At 38.9% G+C, this 22450-nt stretch overlaps 1 protein-coding gene across 2 annotated transcripts in view; it reads right to left on the reverse strand.

The window, feature by feature from the left end:
• STMN2 (stathmin 2) overlaps nt 1–22450 on the reverse strand; it is a 56650-nt gene that overhangs the window by 14598 nt on the left and 19602 nt on the right. The window contains exons 1-3 of one of the 2 annotated variants that reach the window (XM_049854333.1): nt 17913–18069; nt 14742–14837; nt 10479–10651 (exon numbers count right to left, since the gene is read on the reverse strand). In XM_049854333.1, the coding sequence (XP_049710290.1) occupies nt 10479–10651; nt 14742–14837; nt 17913–17946 (303 nt within the window). In that variant the 5' untranslated portion in view covers nt 17947–18069. Of the gene's footprint in view, nt 1–10478; nt 10652–14741; nt 14838–17912; nt 18070–22450 lie in introns of those variants that run through there. The other variant, XM_049854334.1, reaches the window with a different exon arrangement.

Raw genomic sequence — 22450 nt, forward strand, 5'->3', positions numbered from 1 at the left:
AGCCAGAGAGAGACTGACTAAAAGTGTGTGCACGTTTAAAGTTTCTCTGGGAAAAGTCTTCATGGAATTATGTTTTGGATGGTACCGATCTCATAGGGTTATTTGTCAGGATCAAATGAAATAATACTTGCAAGGTATTCAGCACTGTTATCTAACATGGAGTGAGTATTGAGTAAATGGTAAAAAAATGGTAGCTATTATTATTTAAAGAGAAACTCTAGGAGATGATGTCAGTTGGGATCTACTGACACAGCTAAACTCAAATATAAGATTTTAGCTGTCTCATATGTCCATAGTATTTGTTCAAACTCCCTTACCTGTGGACAGTTAGTGGACTCATGGGCCCTCATGGCTGATGTCTGAGTCCCTCCCTAACTCTCTCATTCTACCCCACACATGTCCAGTGAATGGGCTGTAAACACCACAAAGTAAACAAACAGATAGATAAATAAATAAATAAATAAGAGGAAACGACTTTGATAGTTCATTTCAGAAAGTCGAATCTCAATCTGTATAACCTCCAGTCCGGAAAACCTTCTGCAGGGAGAAGCCTGCTTATCACTAAACAAGAATTAGGGATTAAATGGAGCTCTAGGTTTCTCTTGTTATGGACATAAACCCATGGGACGGCTTCAGAAAACAAATCAAAATAAAGCAAAACAAAATGTAACATCTCCAAAATTCTCTACAGCAGTGCTTTAAAATTGTTTTGCCACCTTAGCACACAGCTCATGTTCCTCTGTACGACACATGCCCGTAAGTCGCAGCCACTAAATTCAGGTAATAAAAACCAGTTGTCATGGAGTTGACTCTGACTCATGGCGACCCCTTGTGTGTCAGAGGAAAACTGTGCCCCACAAGGTATTCAGTAGTTGATTTTTTAGAAGTAGATCACCAGTCCTTTATTACAGGGTGCCTCTGGGTAGACTCAAACCATTAACCTTTCTGTTAGCAGCAAGGGCATTAAACATTCACAGCGCCCAGGACAGGTGTGAGATTTCTGCTCAGTGTGTTAGCACTTTCTCCCCTTCCCTCTCCTAAGTGTTTCTAATTCTGCCCCGGTAAGGATCCATCTAGATTGTTTACGGCCGTTCGTTTCAAGTGGCCCTTTTATAGAACTCATGTGGCACAGTGAAATAAGCCCCAACCTGTACGCAGAAAACCTGGGTTTGAGTCCTGCTTTGTTGAGTGTAGGGGAGCCTTGGTGCTTTGGAGGTGGGCTCCCTGGCAAAGCCATGTGTCCTCTGCTCTTCCCACTGTATCAGTTCACAGATCGTTCCCAAGAGGCCAGCTCAACGGCCTAACCTTTAATTTTCAGATGTTCAGATTAACTTTGGCATTCTGTTAAACTGAGTTCTGACTTGATGTTCATATTTGAATTCTTAATTTTCCACGGTGAAAGAGCCAGAAAGGAACACCTTGGAATTAAAAGGGTAACCTAACAACCCGTATCTTTTCAAATTTCTTGCCTTGGTGAGACACATTTGGTCTGTATGCACAAATGCTCCCACAGCTCCCATTATGAGTAATGGAAAGACGCCTATTGCATTTACTGGCGTGCAGCATTTGGCTCAGTCTGCCGTGCTTCACTGAATGGGGTTAATACTTTTGCCATCACTGGGGTTCAATGAGATTATATAGCATAGGTCTCAAGTGCATTTCTTTAGCATAGTTAATGGGGTGAAACAGAAACACAAGGCAGTACGGAACTTGATCGAGTGGGAGTCTGCTGCTAACCACAAAGTCCTGCGGAACGGGGTCGGACAGGGAAGCAGGAGAAGTGGATTTGCTGAGAAGTTATTAAAAATAAATTGTTCAAGGGAAACGTATCTGACCTTGGAAGGAACATTTCTGAAGAGCACGTACCTAACATAGAAAAAAAAAAAAAAACATAGAAGGTCATTAAAATACTGAAATGGAAAATCAGGGCAAGATAATTATCAGCTGATATAATACAAATGTCAAGGCTAAATATTTCTAGATCTGAGACACTCATCGTGACATTCTGGGAGGCCAAGGAACCTTCTCCATCTCGCTAGTGCAGAAACAAGGGCAAATTATTGGTGAAAGCCTTGTCGAGGCATAAATCTCACACTGGACTTAATTTCGCTGAAATAATTACATGAGCGATACGGGAAGGAGAAAATAATGAGACAAGAGAGAAAAGTTATTACACATTTAGGAACACTTTAGCATTTTCTGAAGAGGTTTACTACCGTTTGTTCTATTACTGAGTATAATAGTTTAATTACTGTAGAAATGAAATGGAAGATAAATTTGAGTTAAGTGGTATATAAAACTCATTCTACTTTATGTACACACATGAGATTTAAAGCCACATTTTAGATACCACTACCCCTCCACTTGTTTCTGAATTAAACACATTTCTACCACTTTATTTTCTTTTCTCTTGCCATCATTTAGAAGGTATGTTAAGTGCCATACTGAACCATTTATCAGGCGCTAAATCTGGTACTGAGGTCCCTTTACAATAGTAAATGAAATGATGTAAATGAAATAAGCACCAGCTTTACTTTTGATAATTAAAAAAGTATTATTAACCCAGCTAAAGTCACAAATAATGCTTTGGAAAAATATGGCAATTAAATATAATTATCTAAAGTAAAAGGGTGCTATATTCAATTGTGTCAAAAAGCTGGAAGTACAAAAAATTTAAATGCCAACTAAGCCAAAGACCTTTAGAACGAGCCCCTCTACTAAAGTCTGTAATGGGGCTACTACGGTTAAGTACGAGGAAAAGAATCATGACGATGCTATTCACTGAGGGCTAGTACACGGGAGGATTCTGTCGTCCACGTGACACATTCTCTAAAGAGCAAAATGATTCTTGCATGTCCAATTGTGAATAAGCCAGCAAGGTGTTACATAATCCATTGCTATGCAAACAACTCCTCCCCACAACCAGCATCCTGGATTTGACATGGGTTGTCATTGGTGATGTGAGATGCCAGCACATGGAAAAGCAAAGTCTATTAGGTTCAGTGGCTAAGAATTCATTTTTACACCATTGTATTAAAAATAAACAGCACAATTTTCTTTCAAAGGTTAGGTGATTTTGGAGTTGATTCTGCCGGTAATGCCAGTATGCCAATTAAATCTCACTGGGCTGGTTTGAGTTAGGTGTTTTTTAATTTAACAAATTTTAGGGTATGATTTTATAAATGTCATCAAGATCCTTAAGCTGTCATCATTTTTTGTACTATTAATTCTGGTTGGGCTGACCTATTTATATGTCCTATATTATCTATTAGGAAACCCTGGGGGTGTAGTGGTTAAGAACTACAGCTACTAACCAAAATGTAAGCAGTACAGATCTACCAGGTGCTCCTTGGAAAACCTATAATTCTATTCTGTCCTATAGGGCTGCTATGAGTTGGAATCGACTCGACGGCAGCAGATTTGGTTTGATTTTGGATATTATCTATTGGAGCCCTGGTGGTGCAGTCGTTAAGAGCTATGGCAAGCTATGGCTGCTAACCAAAAGGTCAGCAGTACCAATGCACCAGCTGCTCCTTGGAAACCTCATGGGGCAGTTCTACTCTGTCTTATAGGGTTGCTATGAGTCAGAATCGACTCGACGGCAACGGGTTTAGTTTTTTCTGGTTTGTATTATCTGTTACCTAGCAAACTATCATTTCTTGTAATTTTGATAGAAGAATATTTTATAATATTTCAAGATATTTGCAAAGTATATTGAGGTAACATTTCAGTATTTGCAGTAAAGAGATACTTCTTCATAAAATCATGAGGTTTTTTTGGATGCCTTTTTTACACAAAAATTGCTAACCCTTTCAGAGTGCTTGTTATAGATCTTGATGTAAAACAACTCTTCTAATTCTCATAATAACTTCATGATTTAAGTCCTATTACTAGTCTCATTTTACAGATGAGTAAAATAACACATAGAGAGACTAAGTGATTTGGCAGAGGTCACACAGCTGTTTAGTGGTGAAACAAGATTTGATCACAGGCATTCTCTTAATCATATATTCCTAACCACCATGCTTTTAAAGATACTTTTAAACACTGTTTTCTGTTCTGGATGGCCATGTAGTTTATTGTCTAAACTGGGACATTATGAGAGTGTTAGGAGAAATCGTTAATAACGATATCAAAACAGCAAAAGTAAGCTGGGGTTTTCCTGGGTTATTCAGGAAATATGGTCAGCTTAGCTCTGCTGCTTCTCAGTGTTGTTATTGTTAGGTGCCATGGAGTTGGTTCCTATAGGACAGAGTAGAGCTGCCTCATAGGGTTTCTAAGGAATGGCAGGTGGATTTGAACTGCTGACCTCTTGGTTAGCAGCCGAGTTCTTAACCACTACACCATCAGGGCTCCACTGCTGAATAAATGTTTGTTGTATGAATGAATAAATGGATAGGTGGATGGATGGATGGCTAAAGTGTTCATATCATTTCACCCATGTGAGTCAACTGTAGTATGGAAACTGTGATTTCAAGAGCTTCAAGGTCTCATGGAGGTGAACACTGATTCTCAGAGATAATCAAAGAAGGGAGGAAAAGCAGGAAAACAGTGGATATACTTTATAACAAGCTTCTACCATGCAATCAGTGGAGCATTAATTCTATTTCAAAGGATACTGAGAGAGTATTGTTCAACCTAGTAACCAGATGGTCAGTGCTATAAAAATGTCAACAGATGGAGTGAGGAGCTGCCAAAACATTTACCACCAAGTGTATTCAAGCCCACGTGAAGATGGCTCTGTGGCGGCCTTCCAGGCAGAAATCCAGAAGGTCCCCAACCCAGCCCAGGTCACTGGTTCCCACCTGGGGTCTGTGAACATTCAGGAGCAGGTCTTGAAGGTACTAATGGGGGTGGGGGACGGTTCATAAACTTTTTTATGTTTTAAAAGTTCCAACAGAAATCATATTTCACATCTATATCTAACATCTGTCTTCATTTTGAGTTAGAGTTATGTCAATTTAGTGAGAAAAAGTTCATTATTTTATGATCATAAATATTGATAAGAAGTTATGGATTCTTTTGATTAATAATCATGGGAAAAGAAATTATTAAAACTTATTTAAATGTAATGTACTTGATAGGCAGAATTTTTAAAAGCTTATAACTTTTAAAGTTATATGTTCGCAGCCACTGGGCTAGGTCGTACATCGTATATTTTTTAAAAACCTTTAGTGACCCCCATTTCTTTCCTAATTGAGTCTGAGTGACTAACTTGCCATTCAAAGCCCTCTACAATCTCATCTCACTATCCTCCAACTCTCTACCTACATCCTCTAGTCCAACCTGCTGGTCTACCCACTGTCTCAAGAACACAGTTCCTGCATTCTCACCTCTGTGTGTCCTTGGTTCTAGACCATTCCCTTAATCTAAAACACTTTCCTGTTCTCTCTATGTATCTAACATTATTTTTCTACTCACCCCTTTTTTAAAGCAAATATTTCTCTAAAAGGATGTAGTGACCCACATCAAATCCTGGGAAGACCTTATTTTCCTCAGTGACTTCCCATGTTACTTGACGTCAAAGGCCTTAAAATGCTGCCTTCTGACCTCAATTCTTACCAGTCTTCCCTTGCTCTCTCTGTTACAGCCACACTGGCCTCTTTATTATTTCTCACATACAGCTAGTACACTCCCACCTCAGGCCCTTTGTTCTGGCTATTCTCTTTACTAAGGAGCCGTGGTGACACTATGGTTAAGCACTCAGCTGCTAACCGAAAGATCGAAGGTTTGAACCTACTAGCTACTCTGCAGAAAAGACCTGGCTATCTGCTCCCATAAAGACGCTGGCCTAGGAAACCTTATGGGGCAGTTCTACTCTGTTCTATAAAGTTGCTATGGGTTGGAATCAACTGGATGGCACACAACAGAGTTCTCTTCACTTAGAATGTTGTGCCCCCAGAGAAGAGCTGCATGGCTTACTCCCTCACTACCTTCATGCTTCTTTCTTCTTTCCAAATGTCCTCTTATTCAAGGGGCCCTTCTTGACCACCCAATATAAACATCCCCTTTCACCCCAGAACCCTCAATTCCCTTTGCCTTGCTTTATTTACTATCATCAGAAATTTTATTTGTTCTATCAACTATCCATCTATCTACTATTTCTCCCCACTGGAATGTAAGGCCAGTGTGGGTTTCCCTAACACCTAGAACAGTGCCTGGCAAATAGAAGCTACTTGATAAATATGTGTAGAACAACCAGTTTCCCTCAGACTAAGAATTCTCTGGACTGTATAGTTAGTTCACTTAGTGCAATTTCAGATGTCATTTGGAAACTTACTGACTATACTTTTTAGGATGGGAGGATAAAATAGAAAGTCAAAAGAAGTTACATATTGCTATGTTAACATTTGGCCTTGAAAGTTATAATTTATTTATTTACTTAAAAATATTTGTAGGGTACTAACTATTGCCAGGCACTAGTAAATAAAAAAAAAGTCCCTGGGTGGCACAAGTGGTTTGCAGTTGGCTACTAACCTAGAGGCTGATGGTTCAGACCCACCTAGTGGCTGTATGGAAGAAAGGCCTGGTGATCTATTTCCTTAAAGATTAGAGTCAAGAAACCACATGGAGCAGTTCTACTCTGTAACACATAGGGTCACCATGAATAAGAATCGACTCAAAGGCAACAGGTTTGGGTATGGTATTAAACAAAAGACATAATCCTAAATCCCCACCTTTGTGGATATTATAACGTAATGGAGGATATAACCCTGTTGCCATTGAGTCAATTCTGACTCATAGTGACCCCATAAGACAGAGTAGAACTGCCCTATAAGGTTTCCAGGGCTGTGATCGTTGTAGGAACAGACTGACACATCTTTCTCCTGTGGAGCGCCTGGTAGGTTTGAACCACTGACCTTTCAGTTAGCAGCCTGAGCACTTAACCACTGCACCACCAGGGCTTCTACAGGGCTAGGCAAATAAATATGCAAACACGTGTTTACAAATTGTGCTAAATTCTACAAAGGAAAAACAAACCTGGGTACCATGAGAGAGAATGACAGATGAAATCTGGGCTTGGAAAAGTCCCCCTCTGCACAGTGAAGGGTCAACATATATGCTGAGATCACAGGTGGTCGAACAAGGACGTGTGGGTCTGGGTTGGTTCTAATATAAAGACTGAAATCATAGCAGGGAAGTTTAGTTTTGACTTTTTGAGTTTTTAAAGGATTTATAAAAAAGCAAAGTTCAACCTGAATAATTATTTAGTACCAATTTGAAAAACTGAGGCCTAAAGTTTCCCCATTGTTCACTAGAACTTTGCTGGTCTAATTGTCTGTATCTGTGCTGTCCAGTTTGGTAGCCACGCGCTGCATGCGGCTATGGAACACCTGAAATGTGGCTCGTCTGAATTGAAGTGAGCAGTAAGTATAAAAGGCACAGAAGATTTCAAAGACTTACTATGGATAAAAGTATATGAAATATCTTACTAATATTTTATATTGTTTACATGTTGAAATAGTGTTTGGTTAAATGAAATATATTATTAAAATTAATGTCATTTATTTCTTTTTATTTTTTAAAATGGTGACTGCCAGAAAAAATTTAAAAATCCATATGTGGCTCATATTATATTTCTTTTGGACAGAGCTGTTTTATATAGCTGTAAATATTACTCTTTTTCATTCTATTTATATGAAGGTAGCCATGTAGGATCTGGGCAATGTAAAAAAAAAGAAAATTTCAAATTGAATAATGTATGAGATAAGTAATTATTGTAATTTCTATAGTAACACTGAACATTTACAAATAAATATTGTGGACATCTGTTGGATTGCTTGGCAAAGATTCATTTTCCCATCTTCTAGGAAGAACAACTCAATTTTCTTTTGGAGAGCTACCGTTCCACATTTCTTCCTCCAGAGATTTTAGGGCATCTCCTACATATGCTAATGGGGAGTCTGTAATCCAGGCTAGCAAATCCAAGTACTGCATCATGTTGGCCACAGTGATTGGTTCAGAGATATGCATGTGATCTGAGCTAACAAATCAAAGTACTGCATCGTCTTGACCATAATGATTGGTTCAGGGATGGGCATGTGATCCAGGTTAGGCCCATGAAACTCAATTCCAGGATTTGTGTTAGAACTATTAGGAAAGGGAATTTCTCTTTCTCCTGGAATTGCTAAGCCACCAGGAAAGTAATTTGGAACTGAGACTAAACTTTATTTAGTTTATTGGGAATGAAACTAATTAGAGTCAAGATGACATGATAGCAAAAAAAAAGATTTCTGACAATATTCCTTGAACACTTGGATCCAACTACTCCTGAAGCTGTACCCACTCATAGACATTTTAGTCACATAAGCTAATAAATCTTCCTTAATGTTTTTACTGGTTGAATTGGGTTTTAGTTATACGTACAGGAGGGTTCTCATTAAAAAATTACTGAGATATATGCACTTGCTGAAGGCTCTTTAAAAGGAATTAACAGCTTTTCAAATGAGCACTAATTACATCAGTATAATCTAATAGAATAAAATCAATGAATGATTCAGTTTGCACTTTCTATTAATTAGTTATGTTTTCTTCTAATTAAAACCCTGCCACTAGGGCAAGACCTATATAGTGAGCTTTGCATTAAAATTTTAATAAATATCAGAAATATGAAGGAATGGTAATTTTAAAGAGTTTCAAAGAGCATTATTTCTGGATGACATTTAGTAATTAGTTACTTTAGGGAATTTTTATAAGAATGCCTACTTAGTTTTCATCATTTTTGTGTTCTTCTTTCCTTCTAATAATTTCCTTCAAATTAAATTCATTCCCTAGAAACAGCAGCAACATCCTGAACCATGATGTTGAATTTTAGTCTCTGAGTTTGAATTTCAGTTCAGTCACTGGCTCTGTATTTTAATCAAGTCATTGCATCTTTCTGTATCAATTTATAACCTACACCCATAGAAAGCCAAAGCTCAGGGGAGAACTAAAACCGCCTTGAGCGCAACACACTGTCTCCTGTTGTAGTTAGTTGGTTACATTTGTTGTCAACAAAGTCTTGAGGGGCTGTAACTCCAGAAAGAAAGCTAAACATAACAAAACAAGCTGATAAATTTCTTTTAACGTACCTTGAAACTATATTCCTGTACATATCTGGGTTATAATCTGTTTACCTTCTCTTTAAATTTATATCTATAACAGCGGCAATTGGTAAAATACAATAAATGTACATACATAAATATTCATTAGACACTTGGAGAACCTCACTCTTTAATGAAAACTGAAATTGTAATCCGTATATTACTATCATGGGGAGACTTTTCTACCACGAAGTTTAAAACAAAAGTATTTTCTGTATTTCTGTGGAAATACACGCATACATGCACACATGCACTGTGTATACACCCACACACAAATTTGTGTTTGTCTTGCACTCCCTGTTAGAGAATTCAAATTTTAGGATAAAGACTATCTTCATTCTCTTTGTAACGACCAAAGGGGGGTTGATGTGTTGGCTGACTTTGTATATATATCTTTGTAAAAAAAAAAATTATTGAAGATGTAGAGTGCATGAAGAATATTCTTAGTGACCACAGGAGTCTAAAAACATAAGTGGTAGATATAATCCAGGGAAAAACACCAAAAATAATTCTAGTTTTGGATGATCAAGGGGATCTTAATGGAAACGCACTCCTATAACAATACAGCTGGTAGATATACTCAAATATAACTTCTGTCTCTATGTATAGAGTCCCTGGGATGTATGAGCGCCCCTGATTTTTTAATATCCTTGGCTTTTGTTAGCCGTCTAACTGTGGAAAATTCAAGATTTGGTAAAAGAAAACTTTTCTAATACAAACTGGAAGCACTGGCATAAAATAAAACAAAACAACCCCATCAGGGCTCAGAATTGGATAGAAGAAGATACCCAAAGATCCCAGAGAGGGTTCTGGTCTTGGAAGCATCAACCTCAAGGGCAGGCAATGAGGCCCTGAGAAGGAAAAGGGAAAACCCTCGGCCCTTATCCTGGAGGTAAGTTGCACGTGGGCAGGAAAGATCTTGGAAGGAGGATCTGATACTTTATAGTTTCAAGAAAAACCACGTGTGCAAACTTGGGGATGACACATGAGGGCATGAGGGGGAGGAATCACTACTCCTGCCCTGCTCCCCCCCTTCCCAGAGTTACCTAAGGCTGAGGTTTCTTGACAGTGTTTACGTATGATGGACTAGGGCCAGGGACACTTTTATGATAAGGGAATCCAAGGTAGGGGCGAGGGGTATTAGGATATTGAAGCTCTTTTAGCTTCTGAGATCCTTGGTTTCAGCCAGTTTAAAAGGAGTACTTACTACAATTGAGACCGTTTCACCTAACTAGCCTGGCTCTATCTATTGAAGACCTACTATGCATGTCGGGATGGTGTAGGTTCAGGGTGTCACTATCTCCCATGACTTCTGCTCCTCTGCTAGAAGTGTGTGTGCGTAAGAGACAGTGTGTAAGGTAGGGGAAGAACTTAAAAACATATGGAAAAAGTTACCTTTCTTCTTTCCTCTGCAGCCTCCAGTTTTTTCTGGATCTCCTCCAGGGACAGATCTTTCTTCTTTGGAGAAGCTAAAGTTCGGGGGGCTTCTGAGATAGGAGATGGAGGCTTTAGGATCAGCTCAAAAGCCTGGCCAGAGGCACGTTTGTTGATTTGCTTCACTTCCATATCTGAGAAATGAACATTTGAGAATGTTACGCACACAGACCATGAAACATGGGTTTATTTTAATAACCAAATTTCAGCATTTGAAAGAATCATTGTTATTTTGGCAAATAGGAATAAAATGCGGTATGTGATCCTTTCTTCTACGTTGTGTTGAATGTACAAGACCTCTCTTTAGTATAATTGGAAACCCGGGTGGCGTAGTGGTTAAGTGCTACGGCTGCTAACCAAAGGGTCAGCAGTTCGAATCCACCAGGTGCTCCTTGGAAACTCTATGGGGCAGCTCTGTTCTGTCCTATAGGATCGCTATGAGTCGGAATCAACTCAATGGCACTGGGTTTGGTTTGGTTTTGGTTAGTATAATTAGGGATCTATTTCAACTGAATAAATATTTACAGTGTCAGAAAATTCAACAGTATCTATAGAGTTGAATAATGAGGGGCATACTTAGAAAGATAGTCTAAATTGAATTTTAAACTAAATTTTGTTTATTTTCCTTTCGAATAAAAATGAGTGTCAGATGAAAATCAAGTAGCACAGACTTGTTTTTTGGAAATTACCATAGCTGGAGGTATTTTCATGCTGACTTATGAGGAAAATAATACAGTTTTCCAGTTTTCAAACATAATCCTGTGGTTGGAAACTGCAGAATATGTTAGAACCAACCTAACTCCTTGAACGGTTGCAAATATTTGGCAAAGTTAACAGTGACTTGCAAAGCATCCTGTTGGTTCCTACTTTGCTCTTCCTAAAGCTTTCTGATTTGCATCATCAAGCATGTGTAGTGTCTACTCTAGGGAGGATGGTGTGGTGAGGGTCCCTGTATTCAAGATGCTTATAGTTGAATGGGGAAAAGAGACAAGATCCCATCTTTGGGGTCTTCGCTCCTACTTTGTAATATCTTTGTTCCTGTTTCTTTGCTACTTAGAACACCCTCCTTGAGTGTAACTCAGCAACAGACAGGAGCTACGGAACAAGACATTGTGGTAGAGGAAGGGAGGGGCAACATCCACTTAATTTATACCCTGTTTACATTTTTAAAATTTTATAATCAAAGAACTGAAGAATGGTTAACCATTTTTTTTTTCCTCATTGGTGGCGAAGGTGGTAAAGATAAGATTATCAGACTGTCAGGTTTGAACTCTGCGTAGTATAATATCATTTATTATATAAAATTAACACAATTTATAACACAAAATAGTGATAAGTCACCACCTGCTTGAACATTTATAATTACAGGAACTCACAACTTAGTAAAATATAATGATTATTTTTTAAGACTTCAGTAGACAAGCCTCATTTTTAGATGGGTGTTCTTTCGTTTGAGCCCAAAACGTCATTCCTTTGACCTCTGCCTTGTTTTGTCTCTGAAACTCTCAAAGCTTAGACCATTCTCTGTTCCGCACCAATATCTTTCAGGTATTTGAAAACAGTCACCATGTTTATTCTAAATTTCCTCTGCCAAGCTAAACTTGCCCAGTTCCCTAGAGTGACAGTGCTCCTTGACGTTCACCACATTGGTCACGAACCTCTAAGCGTTCTCTAATTTATTAACGTTCCCTGTGCATTGTGACAGCCAGACTGGCCAGGTCTCCAGGAGAGTTCTGACGCAGGCAGAACGGGGGAGAAATATCACTTCTCTTGATGTGCACATTATGCTTCCCTCAATGCTTCAGCAACCGAGTTAGTACACCGATGTTGCCGTCAAGTGAAACTCCAGCTTTACAGTAAAAGACCTTAGGACCTTAAATGACAATACGGGCTAAGAGATGATATGGGCACAACAAATTCAATATATACAACACTGGGAAAAGCATTTTTTCACAAATGTAAAAATACTTTAAATTTGTCCTGAAAGCATCCAAGATTATATCTATATTTTGAATACAACTATAAAAATTATGTAAGCATATGGAAAATGATTACAAGAGAACATGGGCAAATAAAAAGATCTTATTGGATAAAGTGGTGGGATTCTGAATGGCTTAGGTTATAGGCTCTGGAATGAGAAAAAAAGCTACCTGTATTTGTATCCAAATAATAAGCCCCTCTTCCTAGCCTTGTGGTATTTGGAAAGTTAATTAACTTCTTTAAGCTTCCATTTCCTCATTTAAAAGATAGAGATAAAAACAGCACCTTCCTCATAAGACTGTTCTGAAGACACAAAGACAAAGGACGCAGAATGGAACGTACGAGCTGTAGCATTTAGTGTTTATAAATGTAAAGTATTATTATAATTAGTTCTTGTTATAATGTTTTATCTGTGATAAACACTTCAAATTATTATGTAATATAGAAATACAGGAGCCCTGGTGGCACAGTGGTTAAGAACTCTGCTGCTAACCAAAGGCTGGCAGTTCGAATCCACCAAGCAGCTCCTTGGAAACCCTATGGGGCAGTTCTACTCTGTCCCATAGGGTCGCTATGAGTTGGAATTGACGCAACAGCAGCAAGTTTTTTGTTTTTAACAGAAATACAGGGCAAGGTTGGAGACTTTAGAAATTTGAAATTCTCTACCAGCTCTTTTACATGGACAATGTGAACGTCTATTCATTGTCTAAGACTCAGCTATGATGTAACTTCTGAATTTTCCTTCCCTTCCTTTCTATTCCCAATCAGTCAAAATGGTCACTGCCTCCTCTGGCCTACCAGTATGCTCTGTATAAACCCGGATCTCAGAACTTAGCCATACTGTGTTCTCATTACCGATCATTTGTACCTTATGTCTCTCCTACTAGGCCCTGGGTTCCTTGAAGGTGAGGACCATGTTTTACTCATCTTTGGATTCTCAATGACCAACGCACAGTGAGAGACTCATGAGAAAGACAGCTGAGCTATTACTTGCAGTGGCATCTAGCAGATTAATAAGGATCTGGCTAGTATATTTGTGAATGAACTTATACAAAGTAGATATTGGGCCTGAATTCTTATTGAAGTATTCTAATGTAAGTTTCAGTTTGAAACAGAAACGCTTTCACATGGCAGGGCGTTTCCTGATGAAATAGGATAACGCTTACGATGCTTGGGCCATGTTATAGTAACTTTGAAAGAAAAAAGCCTTTGAATCCTTTTTAAAGGCACAGAAAGAGTTAATTGCCAGAGTCCCTTCACCTTAATGTATTTCTTTATGTGTGGTGAAAAAAAAAATTCTGAGCCAAATGGGCAGCACGTTATGCCTCAGGTCTGTCTACGCATGTAACAGTATCAAACATTTTGATTAAGTTGACTGAATTATGTGAGGATGATACCGTTAATAATGATAAAAACAAACAAACCAAAAAACCAAGAGTCAATTCTGACTCATAGCAGCCCTATAGGACAAAGTAGAACTGCCCCAAAGGGTTTCCAAGGAAAAGTTGGTGGATTCAAACCACCGACCTTTTGGTTAGCAGCCAAGCTTTTAACCACCGTGCTACCGGGGCTCCCAACTGAGGCTCAGAGAATCTAAGTAACTTGCCCAGGGTCATGTGGATGGTGATAGAGCCAGGAAGGAAACCAAATTAAGCATAAGAATCAGGAAGAATTAAACCTAAAGGGTACACTTCTAAAAAGTTAATTGCCATGCCAATTCTTTAGGATTTTCTTTTTAAATCTTTTTATCTGGGGTCTCCGCTGTGAGTCAGTTTTATTATTAACACTTATCAGCTGACTCATATTCATATATAAAATCTGGGAACTTTACAAAGACTACAATAAAGCAGAAACAGTGATAGTTGTTGATTTTCTTTCTCGAATTTTCTGACTATGAGGGTTTTTCCTGCAATTTATGATCTACTCTAATTACATTTTAGCATATTACATTATTTGTAAAGAAAGGCCCAAGGCGTATTATTGATGTTGATACGCTAGACACAGCTGCTAACAGCAAGTCAGCCCTGTCTCTTAAAGGACATTGATGTGTTGTTATTAGGATGAAACCCAAACTGTTTTGAGCAATAGGCAATCAATAAGACCTAACAGCTAGATGCAGCAAGTCAACGGTGAAATCTAGAAAACACTGACTTAATGACACGAGGAGCTATGAGAGAAACCAGAATATCTGAGCTCTGCCAAACGATCTAGCCAGCAGGGGTACTTCTAATGCGGGCAACTCACCATCATAAGTATAGATGTTGACGTTGCGAGGTTCCGGGTAGAAGCAAGAGCAGATCAGTGACAGCATGGACAGCTCCTTCATTTTTTCCTTGTAGGCTGAAACGAGAGACTGGAAATTAGTACCTTTCTTTTTCTGAATTTCCTCTGAGTGCTTCTTTTAATGCGGGTAAAATTATAGCCTCCAGCAGAATTAATTTTGCAGCTACACTGCTTCTTTGCTTTCTTTCACAAAACGTATTTGAAATCTGCAGTACACATTCCTTATTTTATCAGTAGCATAAAAAGACAGAAGACATAAATTCCCTGGTACAGTAGGTTGGGTAACAGGTGAGACAAAAGGAGTTAGAGAAGGAAAGGAAAGGAGAAGAAATCAAGAGCCAGCAGCACAGGGAGGCAGAGAAAGGAGAGCTGTAGAGGAAGCAGAAACAGACAAAATTAGTAGGGAGATAAACCAGTCATTGCTGAGTCGACTGTAGATCATGCCGACCCCATGTGTGTATGAGTAAAACTGTGTTCAATAGGGTATCCAGTGGTTGATTTTTCAGATGTAGATTATCAGGCCTTTCTCCCAGGTGCCTCTGGGTGGAATCAAACCTCCAATCTTTCAGTTAGCAGCCAAGTGCATTAATTGTTTGTAGCACCCACGTACTCCAGCAGGAAGACAGGCCCATTCTAGTAAGTGTGCATGCAGGTCTATAGTATATAAGTAAAATTCAGTAAGTATCCTTTGGCTGGTTCAGCTTGACGGCCACATATCCACGTGGGAGACAGAGAACTCGTCAGGATAGATATTAAGCAAATACATCCTTCAGAGTCCTTCACTGCTGCTTTCTCTTTATCCCCAAGTGCATTTTGTTATTTCCATCTCTTTCTACACACACCCAAAACCTGCATCTGAGACATAATAAGGATCTTACTCACTCTCTGCATAACCCAGTTTGGGTGCACACCTTCCCAAGGAGCTGCATAAATTCAGATTAGATCCCCAACTCCCCTGCCTTTATTCCTCCTTCTTCCTCTCATTTTTCCCTTTTCATTCAAGAGGACTCCTGCCCAGGGAAACTTGTTGGTCGTCACCAGGATAAGTGTCTCCAGACCACCAGATGGGGATAAGGAGGTGGGATCTTCTCACTTCTGTTGATAATTCAACAAAATTAATAAATTAAGGAAAATGGGAAATAATTGTAGAGCTATTTTGCACTAATTTTGAGAAAGTATAAACAGATGATGACGGCCTAATGTATCGAACCTCACAGGTAACATTTGCTCTTTGGAAGGGTCTTCTGGTCATTACTTTAACCCAAGGGCAGGAATTCCTAGAAAATCAGTCTCGGGGTTATTTGCAAGTGCACCTTCTGGAGCCAGCAGAAAGTAGACTTAACATCTAGATGCTTTAGAACCACAGAATGTTCAACTGGGAAAGCTCTAAGAGACTATCCAGTCAAATGACCAAGACCAACCACCTCACCCATTTTACAAATGAGGAAACCGCATCTCACAGTGGCCAAAGTTGTATCTGGCCAGGGACAAAGCTGGGACCTCTGGATAAAATGCAGTAAATCAACCTTTCTCAAGACTGCTGAAAGACTTTCGTCTACCTTACTTTCAAGGTAAGGTTCAGTGTGTTAACTGGCTGGGCATGTTTGCATATAGTTGAATATGCAAAAATTAGGAATTGTCAATGGCAATATAGCTCAACCTAACACTTCCACAAACCAAGAAACCAAACCTGCTGCAATTGAGTCTCACGGTGATCCCATGTGCTGTGAACTGAAGAGGGGAACTGCACTCCATAAGGTTTTCTATGGCTGGAATCTTAAGGAAGTAGATTACAGTCCTTTCTTCTGCAGCCCCACTTGGTGGATTCGAACTGCCCTAGGCACTGCTAAAGGAATTTTTCTCCCTATTTAACATATTTCCCTAAAATAAGCAAAATAACATTTTGCCTGGTACCAGGCAATACCCATTCTGAGCTGTTATTCAATGCCTTTGGAATTTTAGAAGGCCAAAGCCATATTTATTTGTCTTGTTTGTTTTATTCAATTAATTAATGAAATTATGTCACTTATAAAGGCCCAAGCAGATCTTTACAGGGCTGTTTAGTGTGAATCACAATTTCTGTCAGAGGATAGAAACATTTGGTGGTTTAATACATTTTTTTTCATGAACTGACTGAAAACAACAACAGCATGGTTTTGTTGGCTGTTGGGCCCTTGACGGTTCTCGCCTTCCATGCGGGAGACCTTGGATTGATTCCTGGCCAACGTACCTCATGAGCAGCTATCACCCATCTGTCAGTGGAGATCTGCGTGTTGCTATGATGCTGACCAGGTTTCAGCGGTGCTTTCAGATTAAGACAGAGTAGGATCTATTTCTGAAAAATCAGCCAGTGAAAACCCTATGGCTCACAACGGTCTGTTCTATCGTGTATCGGTTGCCATTAGTTCGGGCCGACTCTAAGGCAGCTAAGAATAATCCTTTTTTGTAAGAGAATGCTGTATGGTATCCAGAATAAATTGCAAAATTAAGCACAAATTTGAAGCATACAATAAACACACCAATTTTATTAGGGAGCCAAAAATAACAACAAAAAACAAAAAAACCCATTGCCATCAAGTCAATTCTGACTTGATAGCGACCCTATAGGACAGAGTAGAACTGCCCCATAAGGTTTCCAAGGTTGAACATCTTTACGGAAGCAGACTGCCACATCTTTTACCTGTGGAGCCACTGGGAGGTTTGAACTGGCATCCTTTTGGTTGGCAGCCAAGCACTTAACCACTGTGCCACCAGGGCTCCTTTTATGAGGGAGGGCCAATAACATAAAAGAATCCCACCTCATAAAGTAATAGTAAAGTTGTGGACCACCATGACTCTCCACTGAGGGGGCTCCTCTTCAACATCTGTCCTCGGTTTCTTAGACATAAAATTTAGTGATTTTCAGCAAACTAGTAGAGTCGGAATCAATTCGACAGCAACAGGTTTGCTTGTTTTTAATAGAGAAATGGAGGAACAAAGATCATCACGGACCAACATATTTAGGGTCCTGTGTGCAACATGTAACCATAACTGATAAAAAAATGTTTGCTTTTTTCCTCTCCTAGGTCATCTGGGGACAAAACCCAGGTACCTCTGCGGGTGATTTCTTTAACAGAATCCTTCTTTGGTTACCTTTTTCATCAAGGACTATGACTCGACATGGCATGACCCCACCGGGAAACAGCCACTGTGTAGCTTCTCATGGACGTAATTGCTCTGAATCCTAAGTAGCTCTTTACAACCAAGTGCAATCACAGCCACGAGCGAATCCTGCTTATTTCCCTCTAGCAAAGGCGTACTCTCATGTGAAGAGCTTCCTCTCTGCTTGGTGCTGTTGTCCAAACTTTCCTTCAAGCAACACTGCCCTCCCCGATTCTCTCGTTCCACCTAAATCTTCCCAAAATTTGATCACCAATTCAGGTTCCACCTCCTCAGTGCTTCCCTCTCTGAGGGTTACCAGGCTGTGTCTTAATTCTTAGTGGGCTGTACTATACAATCTTGGACTTGACTATACACTGTTTAGGGTCATTTGATACTGGCTTTTTGATGTACAATTTTTGTTAGCTAAACCAGAAGTTCTATTACATCGCAATCATTTATAATTCACAGCATAGTTTTGTACTGAACAGAAAGCAACTGCTCAATAGTTAACTGTCTTGCTCATTGATTTTAACTCAATTTCTCAGTTAAGTATATATGATCACCACCTATAGGCAGCAGTCTGAGAGGCATTATTGAATTACAAAGAGATAGAAGAATGTCCCTGTCCTCAAGGAGTTTTCAAGTCAGGGTGGTAGAATATAGGGTACAAAGATGGATAAAAACAGATTCAAAATAAGGTAAGCGTCAAATGGGAGCAGAGATGACTTGTACTAGTTCAAAAGAACCCCAAAGCCCTGAAGTGTGGAGGAGGGGACCCACAGGTGAGGAATGGCTTCAGAGATAAGGTAGCCAGATTTAGCAAATAAAAATACAGGACACCCAGTTAAAATGGGATCTAAATATTGCATGGAACATGTTTATACTCAGATTTATTCGTTGTTTATCACAAATTCAAATTTAACCAGGTGTTTCATATTTTATCTGCCAGCCAGAGCAAATGGACTGGATAACCAAAAAACCAAAACCAAACTGTTGTCATTGAGTTGATTCTGACTCACAGTGTTGAGGAAATCAAGGAAGAGGGGAGAGGTATATTTATTGTTGTTGACAAGGAAACGGAGTTCCGAATAGACTATGGAAGGCTTTTATGGGTTGGTCAGTGAGTTCCCATATGGAATGATCACTCAACTCCAGGGGACATCATTCACTTCATGGTCTATGTAGATGGTGTTCTCGCACACCAGGAGCCAGCAGTTTTGTAGAGGACAACTCAAGTGGGGTTTCCAGGAGTCATGTCCCGATAGTAAATCTTCCTGGGAATCAACTTTTCTACAAGATTTTGGGTAAGACATTTTTAATCTTTGCTCCTGTGAAAGGTTTGTGATTTAAGAACGTTTATGTTAAAGCAAAGATAGATGTATTATGTACTAGAACGTCAGAGTATCATGAATTTTAAACAGGTAAACTTAAAATTTTAGGCTTGAGAGTTCACTTTTGAATTCATTCACCCTTAGGACTAATTCTGTGAGAGAGACTGTGTAGCACAGAGGTGGTATTGTTTGCCTGCAGTTATACCTATTAATAACATCCCCTTTCACTCTCAAAAATTTAGACATTATGATCATCTTAGCAATAGGGAGCCACTGAACAATCTGAAAAGGGGAGTTACCTGATAAAAGCCTTTTCATAGAAAGATTTATCTGCCCATTTTATGCAGGAAAGACATGTCACAGGAGACACACTAAAGATACAACTGTATAAAGTTCAGGAGGTGATGTGGCATGGCTTAGGAAAATGGGAGTGCAAAGGAAAAAGAAATGGAAGATGCAAGAGACCTTATGAGAGAAGAATTGATAGGAAATAATGACTGCATGTTGGGGCCAAGGTGTTGAGCACACCAACAGAGTCCACAAGAGTGCAGACAGCAGAGAATAAGAGATCCTGGTGGATGGGGGGGTCAAGGGAAGTTTTGCAGAGGAAGCGTCACTAAAGCTGAGTCTAGTAGGATGGGCTGGATTTGCAGAAAATGTGGTGTGGGTTGAGGGTCCAGAAATACAAACAAGTTGGTATTTTCTTATAAGCAATAAAGAAAAACCCAGGCAAATGCGAGGTCTGTGAAAAACATGCTAATAAGGTCTCACTATTAATACCCATGATTTGAATTGCTGATAGTTTCCTCATTGGTTTTTGGGAAACAGCATATATTAATCTTTTCTCTATATCCCAGCATCAAGCAGAGATGTATGGATGTTTGTAAGGATGTGGGAGGGGATGAGTAATTTCATATAATAATTTTCATTGTTGGTTGCATTTGCTATTAACTCTTAGTGTTTCCATTTCCCTAGCGAATTCATTTGAAATCCAACCCACAAAAAGCATAATGATTTTACAGCAGTATCCACTTAACCTAATGATGTATGAACTCTGTGATGGTTAAGGTTATGTGTCAATTTGGCTAGGCCATGGTTCTCAGTGGTTTGGCAAATATTATGTAATCACCCTCCATTTTGTGATCTGTTGTGAGCAGCCAGTCAGTTAAAAGGGGAGTTTCTTTGGGGGTGTGGTCCACATCCAATATATAAGGATGCTCTGGCAAAACTTGCCCTCTCTCAATCCTGTATCTGACTCATCATCCTCTGACCTCTGGGTGTTGGGACATGAGCCAGCAGCCTACCATCCGACCTGCAGATTTTGTGTTCATCAGCCCTTGCCACCACGAGTCCGGAGAAGCCGCCAACCTGATGCTTGACCCATGGATTTGGGACTTAACAGTCTCCACAACTGCATGAGCCATTTCTTTGAAATCAATCTCTCTCTACATATATATATATTACATATATATATATATATATACACATTTCGGTGATTTTGCTGTAGAGAACACAGCCTAAGACAAACACTAATTGTTTTCTTCCATTCTTCGAAATGATTACAAAGAACTATGAATAATGGTAACAGTTACCATTTTTTTTTTGACAATAATCAGTGCACCAGGCACAGTGCTAAACCATTTGCATGTGTTTTCTTATTTAATCCTCTCAACAATGCTAAGAGAAAGGTACTATAATTAGTTCCACTTGTCAGATGAACAAAAAAGACTCAGAAAGGTTGAGTAACATGCTGAAGGTTCAATGGATCATAAAGTGTGGAGTTTAATTTGAATGTAGATCTGTCTTGACTCTTAATGACGTTCATTTCCCTAATAATTTGCTCAGGCATTTTATACTCACCATCGCGGTCGACATACTGTTTCACTGATTTTTAAAGAGTCGGAAGCTTTTTCTTTTCCAATTTTTCTTTGGTATTTGTTCTTTAATTCTCACGTGTGAGTCACTGACTGTGTCTATAGATAATTACAGAGGTTTGTAGAAGTGTACTTTTTTGATATATACGGATTATACTTGGGTAATAAACATTGGTACAGAGATGGTTAGAACCCTCAGCAACTCTGAGTGTATCATATGACTAAAAATATTCTTGCACATTCATATCACAATTAAGTAGGCAAATGGAATTATGGTAATTATACATTTTAGGGAAAAAATGCTTTCGCATCAGCTATTTGGATATTTCAGGAATCACATTTTGGCAGGCAGTTACCTGAATTTATTCTACTTTTCTTTTTCCCGTATGGTGTAGTTTGTGTGCAAACACCTGGCAAGTTTTTTTCCCCCCTCTGAGGAACACAGAATGATTGAGGAGAATAACACAATGTGTACTAGAAACTTAATAGATTAGGTCTTTGGAAAGATTAAAACAATAGAGAGATTTTGTTTACTTGGTAAAATATAGACACTTGGATATTTCTCCCATTCTTATAAAAATACAATATAAACTCTGAGCCCATTGCTTGTATTTTTCAAACGCATCTTAATTTTGTACCTATTGTGTTTTAACAGAAAATAATGTACATTATTCATAATATACTCCATTATTTTTGAAAGATTCAAATAATTAAAGAAATTAATGATTTAACATTTTTCAATTTTCTACTTCACTTGGCTTTTGTGGGAACAACCATCAGTGTGAGTGGCGTCATTGAAGACTCAACATTTAAGAAGGTTTGCCTTGAGCATTGTGCTCTTTTACGATCTATCTGGGATCAAACTGACAACAGCATTCCAGAAGATTAGACAGGAAACTTAGGGGGCAAGGAGTTTATGTGAATGGGGGAGGAAAAACTCAGAAAACGAGGGCGAGAATGGTTGCACACCTTGAAGAATGTTACCAAATTATACATGTAGAAATTGTTGAATGGGGTATGTTCTGCTGTGTGTTCCATCAAAAACAACAAAAATAAGTTATAAAAATAGGAGAAAAATAAATAACTCATTTTTAAAGATCTATTTTAACATCTGAGAAGATCACTGATATGAGGTAATGTTCTAGATATTTCTTTCCTGATGATGTAATGCTAATTGGCTTAGTACAGAAATGGATTCAGTCTACATTTATTCTGCCCAACTTCCCCACCACAATTATGGTCTCCTAAGCTTTGAAAGATTAATATTTTGACCAGCCAAAGTAGCATACTTTTTCTGCAGGAATAGACACCAAATCAAATAAAG

Source organism: Elephas maximus, chromosome 15 (genome assembly GCF_024166365.1).
Source record: "Elephas maximus indicus isolate mEleMax1 chromosome 15, mEleMax1 primary haplotype, whole genome shotgun sequence".
Taxonomy (NCBI): Eukaryota; Metazoa; Chordata; class Mammalia; order Proboscidea; family Elephantidae; genus Elephas; species Elephas maximus.